Source organism: Somniosus microcephalus, chromosome 32 (genome assembly GCF_052327205.1).
Source record: "Somniosus microcephalus isolate GS21.2 chromosome 32, FLI_Smic_1.0, whole genome shotgun sequence".
Classification (NCBI taxonomy): domain Eukaryota; kingdom Metazoa; phylum Chordata; class Chondrichthyes; order Squaliformes; family Somniosidae; genus Somniosus; species Somniosus microcephalus.
In genome coordinates, this window is record NC_141018.1 from 39,899,442 (window position 1) to 39,925,718 (window position 26,277).

Below are 26,277 nucleotides of genomic sequence, written 5' to 3' on the forward strand. Positions count from 1 at the left end.
CGGTATTTCCAGATGTTTAACAAAACTGGAGATGAACAGAACATAGTGAAGGTGGGTTGAATGCTGGAGACGGGAACCTCGAACTAAAGTGGACAGAAAAATTCTTGTATAAATAGGAGGAAATGCAAAGCAGCCCACAGTGGAGTAGAAGGATACAGAGAAGTTAGAAAATACATTGTCCAATTCTGTTCTTGTCTGATCCATACACACATTGTCCATTGGGCATCATTGGATAGACATCAGAAGTGGGAACGCTGGCTGATTTTTCTTCTTCTTTAACCCAGAGGAGCAGAGCCCATTGTACTGCCATCCTGGCTGAAGTCTGCTAAATCTGCACAGATCAGGTGTTGAACCTGGGACCCTCCCAGTCTGCATGTATGCTCCAAAGCCTTTAATAATGTTTCTAATTACAGTATAATGTAGTTAACCAAGCCATATTGTTCTACAAATAGCTGACTTCTCCGGCATGCATTGCAGCTGATGATGGCAGCAGTTGTTTTACTATTTGACAATTAAAAACAGTATTGCGTATACAATAAGTTGAACTGTATGCTCAGCAGCTTTACCTGTTTAATCTTTGACTGGTTTCTTTGTCACAGTTTGTGTACGTCTGTTTCTTTGAAAACTGAATCATTCTTTCTTTGTTGACTTCATCTTTCCACTGTGCTGATTTCTGGTGTATTAGTTTCCTGGTGTGTGGTACCAGCAGCATTATGGAAAATACATTCGTCATTTTGTTCGTTAAAACTGAAAGTTTGTGCCGATTTTTCAGTTCCTGTCTGCATTTAAAAGCCCTTGCTCCAGGGAGTTGGCAACGTCTCCAGGACCAAACTTTGTGATCTGGATCGGGAATCATTTGTCATTGCTCCAGGGAGTTGGCAACGTCTCCAGGACCAAACTTTGTGATCTGGATCGGGAATCATTTGTCATTGCTCCAGGGAGTTGGCAACGTCTCCAGTCCCAAACTTTGTGATCTGGATCGGGAATCATTTGTCATTGCTCCAGGGAGTTGGCAACATCTCCAGGACCAAACTTTGTGATCTGGATCGGGAATCATTTGTCATTGCTCCAGGGAGTTGGCAACGTCTCCAGGACCAAACTTTGTGATCTGGATCGGGAATCATTTGTCATTGCTCCAGGGAGTTGGCAACATCTCCAGGACCAAACTTTGTGATCTGGATCGGGAATCATTTGTCATTGCTCCAGGGAGTTGGCAACGTCTCCAGTCCCAAACTTTGTGATCTGGATCGGGAATCATTCTGCTGTGTTAGACATTCCCTCAGCAAGTGAAAATCAACAAGGTCTGTAGTTACTTTTAATAGTGTCTCTTCTGAACCATTTGGTACAAGTAAGAAACAAAAACATTTCCAAGTCAGAGAGATCGAATTCTTGATGTTTAATTGGTGTATACTTTTATCAATGCTTTAGTTCTGTTTTTATTCTTGAGCTGTTTTTGCATTACAGCCTAGGTCTTGAGAGCGAGCCAACAACTGCTGTTCTGCATTTACTTTGCATGTGTGGTTGGCTGCACTGTGGGGCCTAACAGTCCACGCGCACACAGATAATAGCAAAGATTTCTGTGTCGCAACATTACAGCCGCACGTTCACTAGCCCCAGTTGGACTGGTGACAGCCAGGAAGAGGTAGGGGAAGACATATCTTCATGATCACCAGTATGAAAAATTCTAGCAGGTTTACCTTGCTGTGGCCACGACTGCAGGAGACCAATGCCAAGGCAGCTGGCTGCTGAAGAGCAATGTGGAAGCAGCTTTGAGTCTTCTGCACCACTGCTTAAGCACCTGCTAATGTTATATTGGCTGCCAGAAGGTTCAGATTAACTTGCCCTCTAGGGTTTCTAAAATACATGGTTAGGATATTATTTTGTCTGTTCTTCTCTCCCTTGGAGAATATCCAGAATTCATCCTTTCTCCCTGTTGGAAATAAAGGAAAATTATCTGTGAGCAGAGGAGGTAGTTTACTGCTGCTGTAATGACGATATGTACAGGAAACTCTTTGGTATCCGGCACCGACGGGACCGGGATGGTGCCGGTTGATTAAAAATTCCGGATGACAGAGAGGGTTATCTACCGAGGCTATTTTTAACAAAGAGTCAGACTCCTGTTATTGAGGTGTTCGGACTTCCAACAGAGCCAAGAAGCCGAGTAGTGGCAGTTTGGCGAACTACCCCCACTGACTAACTCGGCCACCGCGGGAGACTCGGACTCGGCAACATTGCCGGTTATTGAGGTGTTTTCGGAGTGAGAATTTTGCCGGTTAATAGAGAATTCCGGATATTTAGGTGCCGTTTAAACGAGAGTTTCCTGTACATGAGAATGGGATGAATAAGGCATTGTCCGTACATACGCTGAGAATTTAGCTGACCAGAATGAATATTTTGCCCTCTATTTGTTGTTGAACTTGCAATTATTTGCTGCTTTTGAAAGTACTTCCTACCATATTTTGTTGTGCAAACATTAACACATTTACCTGTGTGGGAAGTTAGCAGATTTAATCTATCTTAAATTGTGTTTCTGTCCATAACTTTTACATCAGTTTAGACTGTGTGTATGTATAATTATACATGTCTAATATTTATCTTCCCAGATTCTGCACAGCTGAATAATTACAAAGACAAAGCCTTTGATGAAGATGCTGAAAGACATTGCATAGGTTAGTTTGAAGTTTTGATCTTGTGAAACAGAAGTTGTATTTCAGTAGAATACCTTTGATGCAACATTAGATAAGGATCTATTTGAATGTTAAACGGTCGTTTGACTATTGCCTTCAGGTTTTAAGGATACGGACCAAATCGAAACTGTTAGTGAAAGTGTCTGTTGATGAAGTGGCTTTACAATGTTCATAAAGGCACCTCCCTGCACCTCGCAGTGACCCAGCTCTGCAACGCTTTACAACAGTAAGTGAGACGTTTAGTAACTCCACTCGGATCATGAGGTTGGACTTCAAATAAATGCACTTGAGTTAATTTGAAATATATTTCTGTAGATGTAGAACAACGGTCAAACCTGGCTATGAAAATGAATAAATATAAAACACCTCAATCTTACCCGAGCGCATTTGATTTCTAAATTAAATTTAAAATGTGCGATGTTTAAAAAGAAAAATAACAAGACTTCCCAGTCTGTAGTTGCAACTTACTGTCGGGGAGTTATGGGCATGCGGTGGAGTATTTTTTAAGTTCTAGCTCACAATTCTATCACTAATCATTAAAAAAAAATTACAGCCCAATTAGGCGTTTGTTTCACTTCCCTGTGATCTTGTTGTATTTTCTCCTCAAACTACTTTTCACCATGGTTGTACCAAATGCACTGCCAATCTAACTGAAACTCAAAAACAATCATTAAGAAATGTTACAAATTTAGGTCCTCCAACCACTGAAGGGATGTTTTTGATTTCTAATGAAAAAAATCATCACGCTTTTACTTTATACATAGAAATGACAATACAAACAGGCCATTTGGCCCAATCAGTCTGTGTCGGCGTTTACCCTCCACAACAGCACCTTTACCCACCCTGTTCCCATATCCCATAAATCCAGCTATCCAATCTGTTTACAGTATATTGTTCCCTTTACAAAACGGTTCACTGAATGATCTGGTAGAACAGATACTGTAGAGACTGTGTATCGTGCAACACACAACTTGATCATTAAATCCCTCCACTAAGAACAGAAGGAACAACACAAGTCCACTTGCCATTATCAACAGACTCAAACTTGGAAGTGTTTGCTCGGGTTCATATTCAGGCCCTGGCATAGAACAGTCACTGGATCAAGAACACAACATTAGTCTGTATATACAGACTCCGTCCATCTGGCAGGATGCAACACTGATTATTCACTGGTGCAGCAAAGATGTGGGACACACCTGGTTCATCTTATAGTTGGGATGAACAATGTGGCACTCAGTGAATCGAGTTTCCTATGGCTCACCCTCGTGAATAGATGATCTACCAGTAGGTAGTCTGCTGAATTTTCAGGACATGGAGTTACTCGTCAGTTGAGTTTCTTTACAACATGGGCAAAGCACAAATCCTCCTGATTTTGCATGAGATCAGACTATCTTCTTTTCTTGGAAATGGATATTTCTGTATCCATTTCTTCTGTTTTCCCTGTTCTCCCGGTTCTTCAGACATGACTAGAGAAGTGATGTTAATTGACCCATTGTCTTCCGGCATCCTGGAACTAAATCACTAGTTTTGGTGCCCCATAGAAGGACCATCCTCTTTCAGTTATCCAATCAAGTCTCATCTGTGGAAAGGTGAGTTTCCATTTAATGGCTTGGCTGTTGAGTGGAAATGTTTCCTGGTAAAGACACTTTCTTTGATTGTGGTAGATACTTGTTCTTAAGGAACTTTTCAGGAAAAAGGGCAAATAACATTAAGTGAATCTCTAAACACGTCCGCTTTTTTTAATTTGATGTTTTCCGGTTCTGGAGTATTTTGAACATTTTCCATCACTCCGGCTGAAAGTTCGTGCCATAGCAATTGAACTATCTTCCCTCTGATTTGATGTCTGTTTATAAAAAGGGTCTGAAATCTGGATCCCTCTAATGGAACTTAAGTTTAGTTCTTTATAAACTAATATCTTGCCTTTGTGTATCAGTTAAGCAAGCTCAAATTTTTATCTTCTAAAACCACTATGCTAGTGGCTGTGTTTGGGTCTGGTGGGTCAGTGAGCTGTTGAACTAATTTGGTAGGAATCAGGCAGTTGTCAGACCCATTCTAGGTTCTCTAAAGGTGGTTTCACACTTTCACTTGTAGCAAGAGTTGGTTGTCCCGTCCTTTTTCTGCCTTACTATTTATTGAGAACAGCATTGACTTTTTAATTAAATGGATCTAAATAGGAGGCATTTCAGAAGTCTCAACAATTTCCATAGCCTGGGATCCTCAGGTTATGACTAAGGCTCCTTTCAAACAGCTGACTGAGTGGATAATGGAATACATTCTCCATTGCTGTTATCTGGCAGGTATGATATTTTCCGGTTTGGTCAAACAGAAATATAATTAAATCCCATCTGGAGCATGACACAGTCCACATTTGTGTTGAGGAAGGAGTTAAACCTTTTTTCTATTTATGTTTGCAAGGTACCCCTGCCCCCATACTGAGTTTTTCCTCTGGCTTTATTTAAGTTATCTACACTGAAGGGTAATAAATAGCTCCAGCACTGAATAAACACTGGTAATTGGTGTGTAGGAGACATTTCTGCAGAACAAACCCTGATATTAAAGTTGTTATACTTCACGTATTTTTGTTATCCATTCAAACTACTTGGCAGTCATAATAAAATGATTGAATTGAAGTCTTGTTTGTTGATGCTAGCATTTTCTATAGAAAGAGTGATGAGGGACAATAGAATCAGCGATTGATAAATGAGTACATGGGAGCACAGTAATGTTATTTGGTTATGGAGCCTCAACGTTTTGTATAGATTAGTGGATCTTCTGTGGTAATATTCACAATAATACAATTTTACAGCACGGAAGGGGGGCACGGTGGCATAGTGGTTAGCACTGTTGCCTCACAGCGCCAGGGACCCGGGTTCAAATCTGGCCTCGGGCGACTGTCTGTGTGGAGTTTGCACATTCTCCCTGTGTCTGCGTGGGTTTCCTCCGGGTGCTCCGGTTTCCTCCCACAGTCCAAAGATGTGCAGGTTAGGTTGATTTGGCTATGATAAATTGACCCTTAGTGTTAGGGGATTAAATACGTGGGGTTACGGGGATAGGGTGGGATATGTGTCGGTGCAGGCTCGATGGGCCGAAATGGCCTCTATCTGCACTGTGGGGATTCTGTGTGAAGGGGCCATTTGGCCCATCGTGCCTGTGCTCGCTCTTTGATAGAGCTCTCCAATTAGTCCCACTCCCCGGCTCTTTCCCCCATAGCTCTGCAAATTTTTCCTTTTCAATTATATATCCAATTCCCTTTTGCAAGTTACTATTGAATCTGCTTCCACTGCCCTTTCAGGCAGTGCATTCCAGATCATCATAGCAATTCTCCTCATCTCCCCTCTGGTTCTTTTGCTAATTATCTTAAATCTGTGTCCTCTGGTTACTGACCATCCTGCCAGTGGAAACAGTTTCTCCTCATTTGCTCTATCAAAACCCCTCATTATCTGGAACACCACCATTAAATCTCCCCATAACCTTCTCTGCTGCAAGGAGAACCGTCCCAGCTGCTCTAGTCCAGCCACATAACTGAAGTCCCTCATCCCTGGTATCATTCTACTAAATCTCCTCTGCAGCCTCTCTGTTTTTAGGAAGAGGGAAATAGAATTATGGAACTGATTGCCAGGAGGGTTGGTGGTACAGGCAGGGTTTAAAGAGACCAGGTAGATTCCTGCTAATAATCCCGAAATCACAGTAAGGAATCTGATGGGCGGTCTGGAAAGATAAGCTGTGTGGACGGAAATGTTCTCCTGCCTGAAATGTTAACATGCTACTAAATTGGGGACTGAGCCAGTGTAGGTCAGCAAAGATGCAGATGGGTGAATGAGATTAATTGCGGGGCAGGATGCCGATGGCTGATTTTTGAACAAGTACAAGGCAGAGGGTGAGAGGTGGCTAGGAGAACATTGGCGAAATCAAGTATAGAGATGACACAGTAGATTACAATTTTGGCGGCAGTAGAAGTGAGGTAGGAGTGGAAATGGTCGATGTTGCAGAGGTGAAAGTAAGTGGTATTGGTGAGGGACAGGATATGGAGTTTGAACCTCAACTCTGCGTTGATTAGGGTGCCAAGATTTTCCATGGCTTGGTTCAGGCTGCAGGGGCGGGTACACTCCATATTAAAGGAGTGCAGTGTCTTGGGGGAACTGAAAATGATGACTTTGGTCTTCCTGGTCAGTTGGAGGAAATTTTGACTAATACATGACTTGCATCGGACAGGTAGTTTGACAGCACAGTTGTGGTCGTGGATCGAAGGACGTGGTGGAGACGTAGAGTTTGCTATCATCAGCTAATATACGGAAACTGATCTCATGCCTGCGGATGATGTCACTGGGGCCCTTACTAACTCAGACAGGTATGTTTTTCACACTTTTTGGAGATTCCACCATTTTCCTTACAATGCTGAAAGCTGTCCCAGAAACAATGGGAATTCTGGCACCCAGCTCTGGTCAGCGTATGGCTAAAGGTCTGGCTGTCGAGAGGAACAGACTGACTGCTCAGGAGTTACTCGACTTGGGTCTTTGCTATGATTGTAGCCTGTCACAAGCCTCCTTCTTCATAAAAGCTACATAACTGTAATTGGAAAAGACTTGTACATATGTGTCTGGATCAGGGAGGACCACACTTCAAACTTGTCACTCCAGCTTTTGATCTGAATCTGTCATTAGACAAAGTCATATATCTCATGTCTGAATCTCTGGCTGCTGCAGAATACATATTGGGATCTTGGAAAATCTATCTGGTTTTGGTGTTCATATTTCCTATGTTACCTGCCAGGTGAATGAAGTACTTGCTTTGGTGGCTGAAACAATGTGCAGTCTGGCATGATTATAATTCTTGTCCTTCTCCCCATTTGGACAGGTCTTGGTGTGCACATTTCCTCATGCGTTTATATGTGTATCCAATAATAATTTAATGGCCATGTTTGCCTAGTACCATGTGATGCGCTATCAATTACTCATAAAAGACTGAGAGTTAGAAGAGTAACTAAAGGCTTTTATTAACAACAGAATGGAGGTCTGCCTCGAGTGGTCGACCGGTCCAGGATACAAAGGGCTGGGGAGCAGTCACCTTTATACTAGGACCTGTGGGAGGAGTCAGCCGAGGCATGTCCAGGCATGTACACAGTGGAATACAAACAGGACAAACAGGAATACAAACAGTGGTTTACCACATTCACCCCTTGTTTAAAATTGAGTCCGGCGGGGTGAAGTGTATTAAAAGTTAGTGTATTGGAGTCTCTCCGGAGGTCTTGTCTGCCGCTGTGATCGGCGTGGCGACGGCAGGGGTAGTGAAGCTTCCGGCGTCGAGTCCAGCGTAGGCTGTGGCACAGGCGTGTCGTCCTCGTAGATGTCGAGCGGGTCGCGGGGCCCAGGCCTGCCGTCTGCTGGGGCTGGATATCGGATCGTGGGGGGGGGTGGTAGTGGGTAGTGGGTTACTGTGGTCCCCGAGGGTGCAAGGTCTCTTATGGAGACTGTGTCCTCCCGCCCGTCCGGGTATGCGATGTAAGCATACTGGGGGTTGGCGTGGAGGAGGTCGACCCTCTCGACCAGGGGGTCCGTTTTATGGGCCCTCACGTGTCTTCTCAGTAGGACCGGCCCTGGGGACGTCAGCCATGGCGGTAGCGATGTCCCTGATGTGGACTTCCTTGGGAAGACAAACATTTTCTCATGAGGGGTGGCTTTGGCCCTGCAGACGCTAGCGTAGTGTCCCTTCTTCCCGCAGCCCGAGCAGATCGCGTTTTTCGCCGGGCAGCGCGCTCTGGGGTGTTTTGCCTGGCCACAGAAGTAGCATTTCTGGCCTTGGGGCACTGCTGTCTGGCCTTGGGACACTGCTGCGGTAGTTGGGCCGTTGTTGGGGTGTGGCTGGGGTGGCACGGCGCTATGAGGCGGTCCTACCGTGTCCCAGGCTGTCATTCCCCGCGGCGTCCACGGTGCAGAGGAGTAGGCATCCATGCCCTGGTAGGCTGCATCCAACGATAGTGCGAGTTCAGAGGCCTTGTTGAGGTCGAGGTTACTCTGCTCCAACAGTCGCTGTCGGGTGTAATTGGATCTGTGGCCCGCTACAAAAGCGTCCCGGATAAGTTCCTCTGTGTACACGGCGGCCTTTACATCCTTACAACCACAGGCCCGGCCAAGCACAGACAGTGCCTGAAGGTATTCCACGGTCGATTCCCCAGGTTGTTGTTTACGACTCCCCAGGAGGTGCCTGGCGTACACTTCGTTCACTGGGCGCGTGTACTGGTCCTTGAGGAGCTTGATAGCATCCGCGTACGAGGTCGCGTCTTGGATGACCGAGTACACTCGGTGGTTCACTTTGGAGGTCAGGACATCCAGTTTGTCCTCGTCCGATTTGATTGCTTCGGAGACGGTCAGGAATTTTTCGAAACACTTAAGCCAGTGAGTAAACTTGGTGGATGAGTCTGCCTCCCGATGATCTAAGTCCAGGCATGCTGGTGTGAGGATCTTCTCCATTATAAAAATGTTGTTAATAAAATTGATGCGCTATCAATTACTCATAAAAGACTGAGAGTTAGAAGAGTAACCAAAGGCTTTTATTAACAACAGAATGGAGGTCTGCCTCGAGTGGTCGACCGGTCCAGGATACTAAGGGCTGGGGAGCAGTCACCTTTATACTAGGACCTGTGGGAGGAGTCAGCCGAGGCATGTCCAGGCATGTACACAGTGGAATACAAACAGGAATACAAACAGTGGTTTACCACACCATGCTTCTCCTCTTAGCTGGCTAGTGGCTGCTGTAATCCCCTTCCCTCTCTACCTCCTCCTCACGCATTGCTTGTTTACAACCAGACCTCATTGCACCACTGCCTCCTGGTTCAATAGGACCTCAGAGCTGAACTGATTATGTCCTCTCCTCTCCTCTCTGTCCTCATCCTATGTCCTATCCTCTCTGCCCTCATCCTAGATCTCCAACATGTTCCTGTACCTCAGGTTTTCCTGTGTCCATTTGTGTACATATCTTGGCTGCTACTCTGGACCCAAGCCCATTACTCCTGTTTTTCCTTTCCGCCCTCCTGGATCCAGCTCTCCTTTCTCCTCCTCTTCCTCTCACCCGGCTATGCTACCTTTTGTATCCCCCTTCGCCATGACCATGGCCTCCTCATCTCCCCCCACACCTTCATTCCATCCTTCATGACTCGACAGCAATTCTTTCTTTCATAACATTGTCCCAATCTTGAATCCCTCCTGAATGAACTCACAGCTTTTCTCTACTTTCCTTGGTATTTTTTAAAAGGTGCACCCCAGGACCCATCAGTGGCTGTTCAAGAGCATCAATTCAAATTGCCCCAACCTTGGCTCCCAGCAATCACCTCACTGTGCATGCTCCTCCAGAACTAATCTCTCCAACCACTGCCTTCATATATCCCTCCAAAATGTTCACTTATTCGTGAAAAAGATCCTTGCCATTCATGACCTTATTCCAGATACAGTAATTCCTTGACATCCTGGCACTGACAGAGATATGCCTCTTGTCCAGCAACTTTTTCCCCTTTCCACCTGTCTATACATTCTACCACCAGCCTTATCCAAACTGTCATGGTAGTGCGATAGCAAAATACTGCGGATGCTGGAAATCCGAAATAACAACAGAAAACGCTGGAAAAACTCAGCAGGTTGGGCAGCATCCATGGAGAGAGAAAGAGTTAACGTTTCAGGTCGAAGACCCTTGGTCAGAACTGGTAGTGGCCTGGCCTTCATTACCGCATCTGAATTTAGCCCCTCCACCTACTTTTTAAAAATTTGTTCATGGGATGTGGGCGTCCCTGACAAAGCCAACATTTATTACCCATCCCTAATTGCCCTTGCGAAGGTGGTGGTGAGCCGCCTTCTTGAACCGCTGCAGTCTGTGTGGTGAAGGTACTCCCACAGTGCTGTTAGGTAGGGAGTTCCAGGATTTTGACCCAGCGATGATGAAGGAACGGTGATATACTTCTAAGTCAGGATGGTGTGTGACTTGGAGGGGAACTTGGCGGTGGTGGTGTTCCCATGTGCCTGCTGCCCTTGTCCTTCTAGGTGGAAGAGGTCGCGGGTTTGGGAGGTGGAAGAAGCCTTGGCGAGTTACTGCAGTGCATCTTGTAGATGGTACACACTGCAGCCACAGTACACCGGTGGTGGAGGGAGTGAATGTTTAAGGTGGTGGATGGGGTGCCAATCAAGCGGGCTGCTTTATCCTGAATGGTGTCGAGCTTCTTGAGTGTTGTTGGAGCTGCACTCATCCAGGCAAGTGGCGAGTATTCTATCACACTCCTTACTTGTGACTTGTAGATGGTGGAAAGGCTTTGGGGAGTCAGGAAGTGAGACACTCGCCGCAGAATACCCAGCCTCTGACCTCTTTTTGCCACAGTATTTATGTGGCTGGTCCAGTTAAGTTTCTGGTCAATGGTGACCCCCAGGATGTTGATGGTGGGGGATTCGGCGATGGTAATGCCATTGAATGTCAAGGGGCAGTGGTTAGACTCTCGCTTGTTGGAGATGGTCATTGCCTGGTACTTAAGTGGCAGGTAATATTCGCGCCACACATCAGCCCAAGCCTGAACGTCGTCCAGGTCTTGTTGCATGCGGGCATGGACTGCTTCATTATCTGAGGAGTTGTGAATGGCACTGAACACTGTGCAGTCATCAGCAAATATCCCCATTTCTGACCTTATATTGGAGGGAAGGTCATTGATGAAGCAGCTGAAGATGGTTGGGCCTAGGCCATTGCCCTGAGGAACTCCTGCAGTGATGTTCTGGGGCTGTGATGATTGACCTTCAACCACCACAACCATCTTCCTTTGTGCTAGGTATGACTCCAGCCAGTTGAGAGTTTTCCCCCCGATTCCCATTGACTTCAGTTTTACTAGGGCTCCTTGATGCCACACTCGGTCAAATGCTGCTTTGATGTCAAGGGCAGTCACTCCCACCTCACCTCTGGAATTCAGCTCCTTTGTCCATGTTTGGACCAAGGCTGTAATGAGGTTGGGGGCCGAGTGGTCTTGACGGAACCCAAACTGGGCATCAGTGAGCAGGTTATTGGTGAGTAAGTGCCGCTTGATAGCACAGTCAATGACACCTTCCAACACTTTGCTGATGATTGAGAGTAGACTGATGGGGCAGTAATTGGCCGGGTTAGATTTGTCCTGCTTTTTGTGGACAGGACATACCTGGGCAGTTTTCCACATTGTTGGATAGATGCCAGTGTTGTAGCTATACTGGAACAGCTTGGCTAGAGTTGCGGCTAGTTCTGGAGCACAAATCTTCACGACAACCGGATGTTGTCGGGGCCCATAGCCTTTGCTGTATCTGGTGTGCTCAGCCATTTCTTGATATCACGTGGAGTGAATCGAATTGGCTGAAGACTGGCTTCTGTGATGGTGGGGACCTCCGGAGGAGGCCGATATGGATCATCAACTCGGCACTTCTGGCTGAAGATGTTTGCAAACGCTTCAGCCTTGTGTTTTGCACCATCATCGAGGTTGGGAATATTCATGCAGCTTCCTCCTCCCATTTATTGTTTAATGGTCTACCACCATTTACAACTGGATGTGGTAGGACTGCAGAGCTTTGATCTGATCCGTTGATTGTGGGATCGCTTAGCCCTGTCTATAGCATGCTGCTTCCGCTTTTTAGCATGCATGTTAGCATGGCACCTTCTCTTTCGAAATCTTTTTCTATCCTTCACGTCCCGCTCTAAAATCTTTTTTTTTTTCCACTGCTCCTAAGCTGTACTAAGATGTCAACCTACCTCTCTCTTCCCTCAGCCTCTGCACTAGGTGACTCCTCACCCTCAGTGATACCATAACCACAGCACAACTGCTTCTGCCTCCTCTGTTCTGACGTCATCATCCTCCTTTCCCCCCTCAATCTCACCCTCTATTTAAACTCCCCCACTCATACTTGGGCACCTCCTTGACTTCATCATCACCTTTGGCTCTCTGCACCAAAGATTTGGATTGCTGAAGCAATCTCTAACCACTTCACTTTTACTGCCCACATCTTCCTACCCTCCTTTAATCCCCACTATTCTCAACATTCACCCATGGAAACAACTGCCCATTTCCATAACAAACTCATATAGAAATTCCCAATTTCCTTGCCCTTGGCCTGTCATTTGTCATAGCACCTCTGCTCTGTTAGCCTGCTTAATTGCCTCCTTGTTTTTGCCTTTGATACCCTCGTGCCCTGTAGTTCAAGCACCATCTCCTTCTGGCCGGTCATTCCTTCTGCTACATCCCCCCTTTTTGCTTCCACAAGTCAGGGGTATAAACTCGAATGTACGAGATGTACAACTGGCCTAGTAATCAATCACCAGATCTGGCTTGACCACATTAAGTGCTACTGTGCTTCACTCACTACTGCTGAAACCACCTGTTCCTCCAGGATCATACTAGAAGGTAAAGATTAACGCCATGCCTCAACCCCCATTTTTAGTTCCCCATGCTGTCTGACGTTGTCAATGTTCCCTTTTTCTCAGGCGCTGTCTCACTCCCCTTAAAAATTCACTTGCACTATCTGTCCTCTCCAGCTACTGAATCATCTCCAACCTCCATTTTATTTTTAAGTTCCTTGAATATGCTGTTGCATATAAGCTCCATACCCATTTCACCTGAAATTCCTTGTTTGAATCTCTGCAGTCTGGCTTGCACCCTTTACACAGCACTAAAATGGCCCTAGCTAAAGTCCTGAATGACATCTTCTGTCACTATGATCATGGTGCTTTATCTCTCTTCGGCTGTGGCTCAGTTGGTAGCCCACTAGCCTCTGAGTCAGCAGGTTGTGGGTTCAAGTCCCAGTCCAGGGACTTGAGCACATAAAGTGAGGCTAACACTCCAGTGCAGTGCTGAGGGAATGCAGCACTGTTGGAGGTGTTGTCTTTCAGATGAGACATTAAACAGAGGCCCCGTCTGCTCTCTCAGGTGGACGTATAAGATTCCATGGCATTATTTCGATGAAGCGCAGGGGAGTTATCCCCAGTGTCCTGGCCAATACTTATCCCTCAACCAACATAACAAAAACAGATTATCTGGTCATTATCACATTGCTGTTTGTGGGAGCTTGCTGTGCGCAAATTGGCTGCTGCGTTTCCCACATTACAACCGTGACTACACTTTATATAAAAAAATTTAAAAAAAAGTACTTCATTGGCTGTAAAGTGTTTTGAGACGTTCGGTGGTCATGAAAGGCACTATATAAATGCATTTCTTTCTTTCTTTCGTGCTCTCGTTATGGTGAACCATGCCATCCACCTCCAATACCTCTTTCCCCAGCTCCATGGGACCACCTTTGCATGGTTCCTATTTGAACGCAGTGTGCATCTCTTGCAATGTCTTCTCTTCCCTCTCCCTGCACTGACACCTTCAGGGTCCACCAAGGATCTGTCCTCTGCCCTTTCTCTTCCTTATCTACATTTTTGTCCTTTGGCATAGGGCTAGCTTTCGCTAGTACATTTTGTCTTGAATTCTGAATAATGTCACATCCACAAAAATTGTGGCCCATTATAGCACCTCTTCACATTTGGCTGTACAACTGAGTCTTCCAGTAGCTGAACAAAAAACAACAGGCAGCAGTTTTAGAAATGGAATCAAACCTTATTACAGACTTGGGAACAGCAAAGCAGATCTTCTGTATAGAGCTTATGTCAGTGAAGTTTGAGCTTCCTTCATTAAATTTGTTTAGGTAGAATCCTGGAAATCAAATTCTGTTTTTAAGAAGTTAATCTGCTGTGACTGAGTCATGTAAATCACTGGTGACTTATTCGTGTGCAAGTTATGCAGTTGCTCGTGCTCTTGAAATAAGAGCCCTATCAAATAGCTTGGTTTACACTCTCATCTGCTTAAACAATCAGTACTGAATATCTGATACAGGCATATAAACAGAAAATGCTGGAAATACTCAGCAGGTCAGGCAGCATCTGCGGAGAGAGAAACAGAGTTAACGTTTCAGGTTGATGACCTTTCGTCAGGTCACTGACCTGAAACGTTAACTCTGTTTCTCTCTCCGCAGATGCTGCCTGACCTGCTGAGTATTTTCAGCATTTTCTGTTTATATTTCAGATTTCCAGCATTTGCAATATGTTGCCTTTGTATGTGTGATACAGGCATGCTTTTAATGGCTATGAAACAGTTGCTTTGGATTTTAATTCTGGTTCTTAATTACTTATTCCGGTGAAATGGAGCAGTCATTAACTTTATGCTGTATGCTGTTTGCAGTTGTGGATTGTTTTCTTTATTCTTTTAGTTCCTCAGATATGAGTCATTGTCACACACTGGTGGGGTTGTTACTTTCACAGCTACTGGATGGTACAAACAGTTAGGAGTGAGCTGCTGCATTCATATTACTTCGCAGCAGCAGAAAACAAGCAAGTAATTCTGTGAGGGATGCTATATTTCTCTGACTGACTGCAGCAGTCAGTGGGAAGTAGTCATGAACTCCTCCTGGATTGATGCAAAGTTTGTTTTTTATGCCCTGGAAACTGTTCTTATTTTCTTTATTTTTTTTTCAACAGATGACCGACTAAAAGCCTGGCGACCAAAACCAGTTCTGCTGTGGGTCAGGTAGTGCATCTACATGATCACATGACTCTTGATATGGATGCGGTCCTGTCAGACTTTGTTCGGTCCACGGGGGCAGAACCTGGTCTGGCAAGAGACCTGCTGGAAGGTGAGTTCAATACTGAAGAACAAATATTGTTAACTGTTCATTGTTGGCTGTGTAATCTTTAATGAAGAAGGGTAGAATATTTTTATGTTGTACATTTTTTTCAATTTCCTTTGCCATATATATTATTTCCAATGTTTAGAATTTCTTAACCTAACTGTATTGTTCCGGAGTGTGGTTTTCTGGTTGGCTATAGGCAGATTTGCTTACTATGCTGCCACATTAACGTGTGTTACAATGCAGAATATTGCTTCTCACACTAGTTGTTCATATTCTGCAAAAGTATAAAATAAATTTAATCTTTGAAACTGCCTTACTTCACTGTGGTCAGAATTTGTGTGTGTATATATGTGTACGTGTATATGTAGCTTTTAAATTAAATGTTTAATCTTGGTCCCATTCTTGTTTCCACTTGAAGATATTGATGTCTTCACAGCAGAAGTCGGTTTATGAGCATGTGGTTTGCATATTCACGCCAGGGGCCTTCATCCAACCTCTCTTGGGGGAAGAGCATATGCTGGCAGAATGATATTGGGGGCCATATTATTGACAAAGACATCGACCCTGAGGGTTTCTTGTCCATCTGATTGACACAAAATTACTTTGTTGTTCCTATAATCACTCGATACTCTGAGAGCTCCAGCCCTGTTCAACTAGCATGAAGTAATGATTTTGAGTGGGCTCTTGGGAAATTAGATTGGGGGGAGCTGTCGCCTTGCCAATCAGAGCAGTAATACATTCTTTACACCACCTATTGTGCTTCTGGATATATGTAATCAGAATAACATTGATCTTGGGGCTAGTGTGATGTGAAAATGAAGGAGAATTCTAATGATCTTGAAAAAGAGTTATTATGTCATACAGTTTACATTAAAAAAAAATTGTGTATATACAAGCGTTTGGGATACTGCAAAGACGTGGGAACACAAATGATCTATATAACAAAGTGGTAACATGCAACTTGATCGCCCACTGCAGAAGTCTGATCTCAGCCTGGCTGCTGTGGGAAGACACCTTGGCACCTCCTTTTACGAGGGCAGGAAGGGAAATCAGATGGGTAGACTTCACTGGGCTGCTATTGATCATCATCTAGCAGCCATCAAATTGACCTGCAGCAGGCTGCCTTCTCCATCTGCTTGGCGACAGGAGATTTGTTGACATTCCTGTTGTACCAAAGAGAGTATTGTAGTGAGCCAATGCTTTTAACAGCTTGTACTGCAGTCTGGTGAGCCCATGGGTGATAACGTAACAAGTGATCCTTTGACTGACTACAGTATGCATGCAGGTGGTCCTGGATACAGATTTATTATTTTTTTAAAAACAGGATTCTGGAAAATGAATAACACAAAAATAGTACTTCACTTAGTTTTCTTTGTCTGTAAAATTACTCTGAACCATACAAAGTGAATTTTGTAAGATTCCTTGTCTTTATATTGCTACTATCAACTGAATTTCATCAAAATTAATTCATATTAAGGTTATAAAGAATCGTAGCAGAGTTGAGCTTTGATAAGTAGATGGAAATAGTGCTGGGATGATTCCTATTCCATCTAAATAATATTGGTTTATACACATGTCTGAAATTCCTTGGGTGCCTAATAAAATGTAGCTCAATATGTATCAGGATTGTATAACAAGAGTGCTAATACTCTGACACCCTTGAGCGCTGAACTGTCAAATGTGTCAACAAAAAATTGTACATTGTGCTTGTTTTATTTAGCTTTCCCCTCTCCTCTTCTGTCATGAAGACATCAGCATCTGCTGGAGTATGGTGTCATAAGCACTGACAGCTTTCTGGTACCTTGCTTCAGTGGCCAAACTTTGTGTAAGCCTGGGCATTGAGTGCTGGCATTCAACGTGGTTATGTGTGCATCATAGTCCAGCCTGATCCCTTTCTCCCCAGCATCCACATGCATGCATCTTCCAGCAGGAGTCACTGGAGGTCAGTCAGGAGCTGGATTCCTGAATGCTTCCCTCTCTCTCTCTCTCTCTCTCCCCCCTTTAGCTCAGTGTTACTGAGGCCAGTTTTCATGTCCTAACAGCTGCCCTGCTTGAGATCGGCCAACTTGGCATGGAGTGGGGGGAGGGTTCAAACCTGACACATTCCTTCTCTGCTCAGTTACTCACTCCCAGAATCTGCTGAGGCCTCAGCGTACTGGTGTGAAATCGTAAGCATCATGTGCTGCATATCCTTTTCTAAGTAACGTTCAGCAATACAAAATTTCCTGAATGTTCATGTAATTGACTGATTTCATAGAGATAGGAACAGGAGTAGGCCATTCAATGAGATCATGGCTGATCTTCGTCTGAGATCATAGCTGATCTTACCAGTTCAGTACCCCGTCCCCGCCTTTTCTCCGTAACCCTTAATCCCCTTAGCCTTCAGAAATATATCCAATTCTCTCTTGAAAATATTTATTGAATTAGCCTTCACAGCCCTCTGTGGCAGGGAATTCCACAGGCTCACCACTCTTTGAGTGAAGAAATTCTTCCTCATCTCTGTTTTAAATGATTTGCCCGCTATTTTTAGACTGTGGCCCCTGGTTCTGTGCTCCCCGGCCATTGGAAACATTCTCTCTGAATTCAGCCTGTCCAGGCCTGCCATAATTTTATATGTTTCGATGAGATCCCCTCTCAATCTTCTAAACTCCAGTGAGTACAAGCCCAAACTATTTAATCTCTCTTCGTAGGTCATTCCCGCCATTCCAGGTATCAGCCTGGTGAATCGCCGTTGCACTCTTTCCATGGCAAGAACATCCTTCCGCAGATGGGGCGACCAAAACTGTACACAATACTCCAGATGCGGTCTCACCAGCACCTTGTACAGCTGTAGTAAGGTATCCCTATTCCTATACTCGAACCCCCTTGATATGAAGGCCAACATACCATTTGCCTTCTTGATCGCCTGTTGCACCTGCATGCTCTCCTTCAGTGACTGGTGCACAAGAACACCCAGGTCCCTCTGCACTTCCCCATCTCCCAATCTATTGCCATTTAGATAATAATCTACCCTCCTGTTTTTACCCCCAAAGTGGATAACCTCGCATTTATCCACATTATAGTGCATCTGCCACGTATCCGCCCATTCCCCCAACCTGTCCAAATCGCACTGTAGCCTCCTGACATCCTCGTCAGAGCCCACCCCTCCTCCTAGTTTAGTGTCGTCAGCGAATTTGGAAATATTGCATCCAATTCCCTGATCCAGATCATTTATATATATTGTGAACAGCTGGGGTCCCAGGACAGATCCTTGCGGCACCCCGCTGGTCACTGCCTGCCACTCCGAAAACGAGCCGTTTATTCCAACTCTCTGTTTTCTATCCGCCAGCCAGTTCTCTATCCACGTTAATACTTTGCCCCCCAATTCCATGAGCCTTAATTTTGCATGATAATCTTTTGTGTGGAACCTTATCGAAGGCTTTCTGGAAGTCAAGGTACACCACATCCACTGGCTCTCCCCCATCTATTTTACCAGTTACTTCCTCAAAAAATTCCAGCAGATTAGTCAAACACGATTTACCCTTTGTAAATCCATGTTGACTCTGTCCGATCCTTTCCCCATTTGTCAAGTGCTCCGCTATTTTATCCTTTATAATGGACTCTAGCATTTTGCCCACAACCGATGTAAGGCTTACTGGTCTATAATTCCCTGCTTTCTCTCTACCCCCCTTTTTAAATATTGGGGTAACATTAGCTACCCTCCAATCCACGGGTACTGTTCCCGAGTCAATGGAGTTCCGGAAGATGATCCTTAGAGCATCTGCTATCTCCAGGGCCACCTCCTTAAGTACCCTAGGATGTAGTTTATCAGGCCCCGGGGATTTGTCGGCCTTCAGTCCCCTCAACTTACCCAACACCATATCCCTAGAGATACTAATTTCTGTCAGCTCCTCCCTCTCATTAGTCCCTATGTTTGCCGATATTCCTGGGAGGTTATTTGTGTCCTCCTTTGTGAATACAGAACCAAAGTATGAGTTTAATTGGTCTGCCATTTCCTTATTCTCCATTATATATTCTCCCGAATCGGACTGCAAGGGACCGACTTGGGATTTTACCAGTCTTTTCCTCCTGATATACCGATAAAAGCTTTTGCAGTCTGTCTTTATGTTTGCTGCAAGTTTACTTTCGTATTCTATTTTCCCCTTCCTGATTAATCCCTTTGTCCTCTTTTGCTGTATCCTGTACTGCCCCCAATCTTCCGGTCTGGTGCTTTTTTTTGCCAGTTGATATGCCCTTTTTTTTGATTTTATGCTGTCCCTAATTTCCCTCGTTATCCACGGTTGAGTCACCTTTTTAGGTTTATTTTTATGCCAAACCGGTATAAACATGTTCTGGAATTCTTCCATTCTATCTTTGAATGCTTGCCATTGTCTCTCCACTGTCAATCCCCCCAGAAACACCACCCAATCAATCTTACCCAATTCCCGTCTCATACCCTCGTAATTCCCTTTATTTAAGTTCTGGACTTTAGTCTCTGATTCAATTTCCTCACTCTCCATCTCGACTGAGAGCTCGATCATATTATGATCGCTCTGACCCAAGGGGCCTCGTACAAGAAGATTGCTGATAAGTCCCTTCTCATTGCACAATACCCAGTCTAAAATGGCCTGATCTAGAGTCGGCTCCTCGACATATTGGTCCAGATAACCGTCCCGAAAACATTCCAGGAATTCCTCCTCCTCAGAATTTTTACTAATTTGGGTAGTCCAATCAATATGTAAATTAAAGTCACCCATGATGACAGCTGTGCTCTTATCGCACGCTTCTCTAATTTCCCTTTTTATGCCTTCCCTCACCTCCATATTACTATTTGGAGGCCTATATATCACACCCACTAACGTTTTCCTCCCCTTGCTATTTCTCATTTCTACCCATACAGATTCCGTTTCATCCGAGTTAATATCCTTCCTTTCCATTGCATTAATCCCCTCCTTTACCAGCAATGCTACCCCACCTCCCCTACCTTTTTGCCGATCCTTCCTAAATATTGTATATCCCTGGATGTTAAGTTCCCAGCCTTGCCCACCCTGCAGCCACGTTTCTGTAATCCCAATCAAATCATACTTGTTTACCTCTATTTCCACAACTAATTCATCCACCTTGTTCCTAATGCTTCTAGCATTAAGATACAAAGCCTTCAGGCTTGCTTTTTTCACACTCTCATTATGAATTAGTTTGGCCCTTTGTGTTTCTCTCCTTTGCTTATTGCTTCTCACCTTTCTACCATCTATTTCTGACTTCATATGACTTCCCTCTTTTCCACTACCTAGGTTCCCATCCCCCTGCCAAATTAGTTTAAATCCTCCCGAACCGCCCTAGAAAATATTACCCCGAGGACATCGGCTCCCTCACAGTTCAGGTGTAGACCGTCCCCTTGGTACAGGTCACTCCTCCCCAAGAACTGGTTCCAATGCCTCAAGAATTTAAATCCCTCTCCCTTGCACCACTGCTCAAGCCACGTATTTAGCTTATCTATCTTACTCTCTCTAAACTTATTTGCTCGTGGCACTGGTAGCAATCCAGAGATTACTACCTTTGAGGTCCTATTTTTCAATTTAGCTCCTAACTCCCTAAATTCAGCTTGTAGGACCTCCTCCCTCTTTTTACCTACATCGTTGGTACCTACATGTACCACGACAACTGGCTGATCCCCCTCCCCCTTCAGAATGCTCTGCACCCGCTCCGAGACATCCTTGACCCTTGCACCAGGGAGGCAACATACCATCTTGGAGTCTCGGTCTCGGCCACAGAAACTCCTATCTATCCCCCTTACAATTGAATCCCCTATCACTATAGCCCTATCCCTCTTTTTCCCGCCCTTCTGTGCAGCAGAGCCAGTCATGGTGCCCTGAACCTGGCTGCTGGTGCCTTCCCCTGATAAGTCATCTCCCCCAACAGTACCCAAAACGGTAAACCTGTTTTGGAGGGAGATGACCGCAGGTGACTCCTGCACTACCTTCCTGCCTTTACCCTGCCTTTTGGTCACCCATTTACTGTCTGAGCTAGCCTTTACCTGCGGTGTGACCAACTCACTGAATGTGCTATCCACAACATCCTCAGCATCGCGTATGCTCCAGAGTGAGTCCATTCGCAGCTCCAGCGCCGCCATGCGGTCCGCTAGGAGCTGCAGCTGGACACACTTCCTGCACACACAGTTGTCAGGGACAGTGTCCCTGATTTCCCACATGGCACAGGAAGAGCATGACACGGGTCTGAGCTGCCCTTCCATGACTTAACCCTTACAATACCTTTTTATTTACTACGATTTAGCTTAATTATTGAATTCTACTTAGAATAAGTTTGTGAAAGTACTCACCAACCAGTCACCTACCTGTTTTCTGGTGTTGTATTTTCACTGCCGCCTCCTGTCCTGGAACCTTTTCCACCTAGGTTAGGCTCCTGAAATAAAATAAATTGAACCTACCTTTTCAACTTCCCCTAACCCCTAAAAGGTTAGAGGAGGTGGAAGGGTGGGAGACACTACACTGTAGTGTTTCGGGTTTAGCAACAGCTCCACCTATATAAGAGTTACTGGCCTCCTGCTCTCCCGACTGCACCAGCTGCTCCCTGGTGACGTCACACACTGATTACTATTTACCCCTCTCCTCTGCTGTTGATTTGGTACGCCTCGCAACTGCCGCCGGTTTTTAAGCCGGGCTCCTCCTCGCTGCTCCCTGCTGCTCCGAATTTACAGTAGAAATCAGTAGGCAAGGTAACATAAGCTCATGTGGTGTGATAAAACATGACGGATATTGCATTTTGCAGTAATTTTAAAATACTTGTCCCTCTCCCCCACCCAGTAATAACTGTGAACTCTTTAGAGTCTCAGCTTTCTGTATCGTGTAAGGCTGGATAAGGGAGGCTTCATTGTTTAAAAAAAAAATGTTATGGAATGTGGGCAACAATCGCAAAGCCACAGTTATTGACCATCCTTAGTTGCCCCAAAAAGATGGTGGTGCACCTTCTCCTTGAACAGCTGCAGTTCTTAAATAGAATAATAGGATATACGGCACAGAAACAGGCCATTCGCCCCAACCAGTCCATGCCGGTGTTTATTCTCCACTCAAGCCTCCTCCCATCCTTCCTCATCTAACACTCTCAGCATAACCCTATATTCTTTTCTCCCTCATATGTTATCTAGCCTCCCCTTAAATGCACCTATACTATTCGCCTCAACTACTCCCTATAGTAGCGCGTTCCACATTCTAACCACTCTCTGGGTAAAGAAATTTCTCCTGAATTCCCTATTGGATTTCTTGATGACTATCTTGTACTGATGGCCTCTGGTTTTGCTCTTCCCCACAAGTGGAAACACACTCTGTCTACTCTGTCAAAACCTTTCATAATTTTAAAGACCTCTATTAGGTCACCTCTCAGCCGTCTCTTTTTTTCTTGTGGTGATGGTGCACCCACAATGGGTAGGGACTTCCAGGATATTGATCCAGTGATGATGAAGGATCGATGATGCGAATCCAAGTCGGGATGTTGTGTGACTTGGAGGTGATGGTGTTCCCGCGACATTGCTGCTCCTGTCCTCCTTGTTAGTAAAGGTGGCAGGAGAGGGAAGTGTCGCTTGATGGCACTATTAATGACTCCTTCCATCACTTCACTGATTGGCAAAAATCTATCGACCTTAGTCTTGAAAATTTCAGTGGCCCCCCAGCATCCACAGTCTTTTGGGAATTGGATGCCAGATTTCCCAATGTGTAAAAAGGTGCTTCCTGATTTCACTCCTAAATGGCCTATCCATAATTTTAAGATTATGCCCTTTTGTTTCTAGAGTCCTTCACCAGAGGAAATAGTTTTTTTTAAATAGAGTACAGCTGGGTTTGAATTTTGTTTCATGCAGTGTGCATCTGCTACATTTGGAGAAAAAAAATATTCACTTTTATGCAGACCTGTACAATGGGCAGAAAATTGCCAATAGTTTAACACGGAGCTACCCTATCAAAAGCACCTAGTATCAATAGGGTGTTTGCACTTCTCTCAGTAGTTTTGAGGGTGGCTTATTACATTGGGATTCAAGACAACAGCCGTAAGTTTCTATAAGATGAACTTTACACAAGCATTTGCTGCACAGCCCTAAATAATAAAACTGACTGCTCTTCAGATATTAGCAACAGTTTCTCTCAGCTAGATAGGAATAGTTTGATGTTTCAAAGATAAAGGAAAGACTTGCATTTATATAGTGCCTTTCATGACCACCGGACGTCTCAAAGCACTTTACAGTCAATTAGTCAAAAAGTAGTTTTGAAGTGGAATCACTGTTGTAATGTGGGAAACGTGGCAGCCAGTTTGCGCACAGCAAGGTCCCATAAACAACAATGTGAAAGTGACCAGATAATCTGTTTTTGTTATGTGGATTGAGTGATAAATATAGGCCAGGACACCAGGGATTACTCCCTGCTCTTCTTTGAAATAGTGCCTTGGGATCTTTTACATCCACCTGAGAGAGCAGCAGACAGGGTCTCGGTTTAACGTTTCATCCGAAAGAAGGCACCTCTGACAGTGCAGAACTCTCTCAGGACTGCACTGGAGTGTCAGCCTAGCTTTATGTGCTCAAGTGGTCTTGACCACCTACAGCCCAAGCACCCAAGATCCTACCCCACTGCGGACCAAGAACGGAGAGGTACTCATCAAGGACAGAGAGGCAGTCCGTGCCCGCTGAAAGGAGCACTTCGAAGATCTCCTTAACCGAGACTCTGTCTTCAATGCGAGTGTCCTCAACTCCATCCCACAGCATGCTACCCGCCACCATCTCAGCACAACTTCAGCCCAGCGAGGTTGAAAAGGCCATCCAACAACTGAAGAACAATAAGGCCTCAGGAGCAGATGGAATCCCCGCCGAGGTGCTAAAACATGGCAGAGAAGCACTATTGGCGCGAATACATGAACTCGTTTCTCTTATTTGGAAGGAGGAGAGCATGCCAGGGGATCTCAGAGACGCTGTAATCGTGACCATCTTCAAGAAAGGTGACAAGTTCGATTGCGGTAATTACAGAGGAGTCTCCCTGCTGTCTGCCACAGGGAAAGTCATTGCAAGAATCCTCCTCAGTCGCCTTCTCCCAGTGGTTGAAGAGCTCCTCCCAGAGTCGCAATGCAGATTCATCCACTAAGGGGCACAATGGACATGATCTTCACCGCACGTCAACTACAAGAGAAATGCAGTATATGGCCGCCTTTGACCTCACAAAGGCCTTTGACACCATCAACCGTGAGGGATTATGGAGTGTCCTCCTCAAATTCGGCTGCCCTCAAAAGTTTGTCATCATCCTCCGCCTGCTTCACAACAACATGCAAGCCGTGATCCTGACCAACGGATCCACCACAGGCCCAATTCACGTACGGACCATGGTCAAGCAAGGCTCTCATCGCACCAATGCTCTTCTCAACGGGAAACTGTTCAACCTCCGTTGCCTCCAGTCCAGATCCAAGGTCGTCCCATCCTCTCTCATCGAATTACAGTATGCAGACGATGCTTGCGTCTGCGTACACTCTGAGGCCAACTCCAAACCATTGTCAACACCTTTACTGAAGCATACAAGAGCATGGGCCTTACACTAAACATCCGTAAGACAAAGGTCCTCAACCAACCTGCCCCCGCCTCACAGTACTGCTCCCCGATTATCAAAATCCATGACGAGGCCTTGGACAACGTGGACCACTTTCCATACCTTGGGAGCCTACTGTCAACAAGGGCAGACGTCAATGACGAAGTCCAACACCGCCTTCAGTGTGCCAGTGCAGCCTTTGGTCGCCTGAGGAAGAGAGTGTTTGAAGACCAGGACCTCAAACCCAGCACTAAGCTCAGGGTCTACAGAGCAGTAGTGATACCTGCCCTGCTGTATGCTTCAGAGACATGGACCTTCAACCACTGTCTGCCCCACCTGTGACGACAGAGACTGTAGGTCCCGCATTGGATTCATCAGTCACCTGGAAGCAAGTCATCCTCGGTTCCGAGGGACTGCCTAAGAAGAAGATGATATGCCCAAGTCCCTGGAGTGGGACTTGAACCCACAACCTTCTGACTCAGAGGCGAGTGTGCTACCAACTGAGCCACAGCTGACACTAATGGTGCAAGGGTGTCATTGTAAGGAACCTACGGCCTCATTTGTAAACCAACTTTATGCTAATCCTACTACAAGCTGCCTCAAGATAGCAAAGCTCGATTGCTCAAACATTGTCATGTTTAAGGGAACATTCTCTAATGCCGGATATTTTATTCTTCTTGTTTATTAATATAGATAGAGTCAATCAAATCTGCAAAGAACTAGTTTTTTGTAGAACCTTGATTATAAGGTTTTAAATCAGAACACTTTTTTACTTTTTCCTAAGTAATCTCATTGAAGAGATGAATAAACTTGGACAACACGGGCAAAGTAACGGCTGTAAAACTGAAATGTAAAGCAAAAACTGGAATCATATGGTATGCAAACATTTTACTGATAAGTCTTCGAGTCATGTTCTTGAGGGTCCATTTTACAGTCGAGGATGAATTGTTCCAGTAAGAAGCTTAAATTCAGTTTCTGTGTATTTACATGGCTTTCTGCGATTTTCAGATGCCAGACTTACATCACATATTGATAACGCATCACATTGTACAGAAGATTAGAAATATTTTGGTATGTGCATCAAATGAAAAAGATTCGGCAGGTTGCTTTGGCACGCAGCCAAAGGTTCTGTCATATCCACATGTTCAGAATGATATAAATATGCTTTGAATGCTGAGCGCCTTGCTGTCATTGTAACACTGTCGTGTTAAAACCTGTGCGTCAAGTACCTCATACAGTTACAGTATATTTGATATTAAATTAAAACAAAATTAATCATTAACACGAGGGTCTTGTACTTCTCTAAACCTATGTTTGTTGTAGTTACTGAACTTGATGTTTATGTTGAATATTAATTTCAACATTAACAATTTACTTAGAATAGAAATT

General features: G+C 44.9%; 1 protein-coding gene across 1 annotated transcript in view; it reads left to right on the forward strand.

Annotated features, from left to right (window-relative positions):
* Nucleotides 1-26,277, forward strand: part of otud7a (OTU deubiquitinase 7A) — a 173,280-nt gene that overhangs the window by 84,170 nt on the left and 62,833 nt on the right. Inside the window, exons 2-5 of the mRNA XM_085972475.1 lie at nucleotides 2,604-2,669; nucleotides 2,788-2,913; nucleotides 6,900-7,035; nucleotides 15,186-15,340. Coding sequence (XP_085828601.1) covers nucleotides 15,256-15,340 — 85 coding nt within the window. The 5' untranslated portion in view covers nucleotides 2,604-2,669; nucleotides 2,788-2,913; nucleotides 6,900-7,035; nucleotides 15,186-15,255. The remainder of the gene's footprint in view (nucleotides 1-2,603; nucleotides 2,670-2,787; nucleotides 2,914-6,899; nucleotides 7,036-15,185; nucleotides 15,341-26,277) is intronic.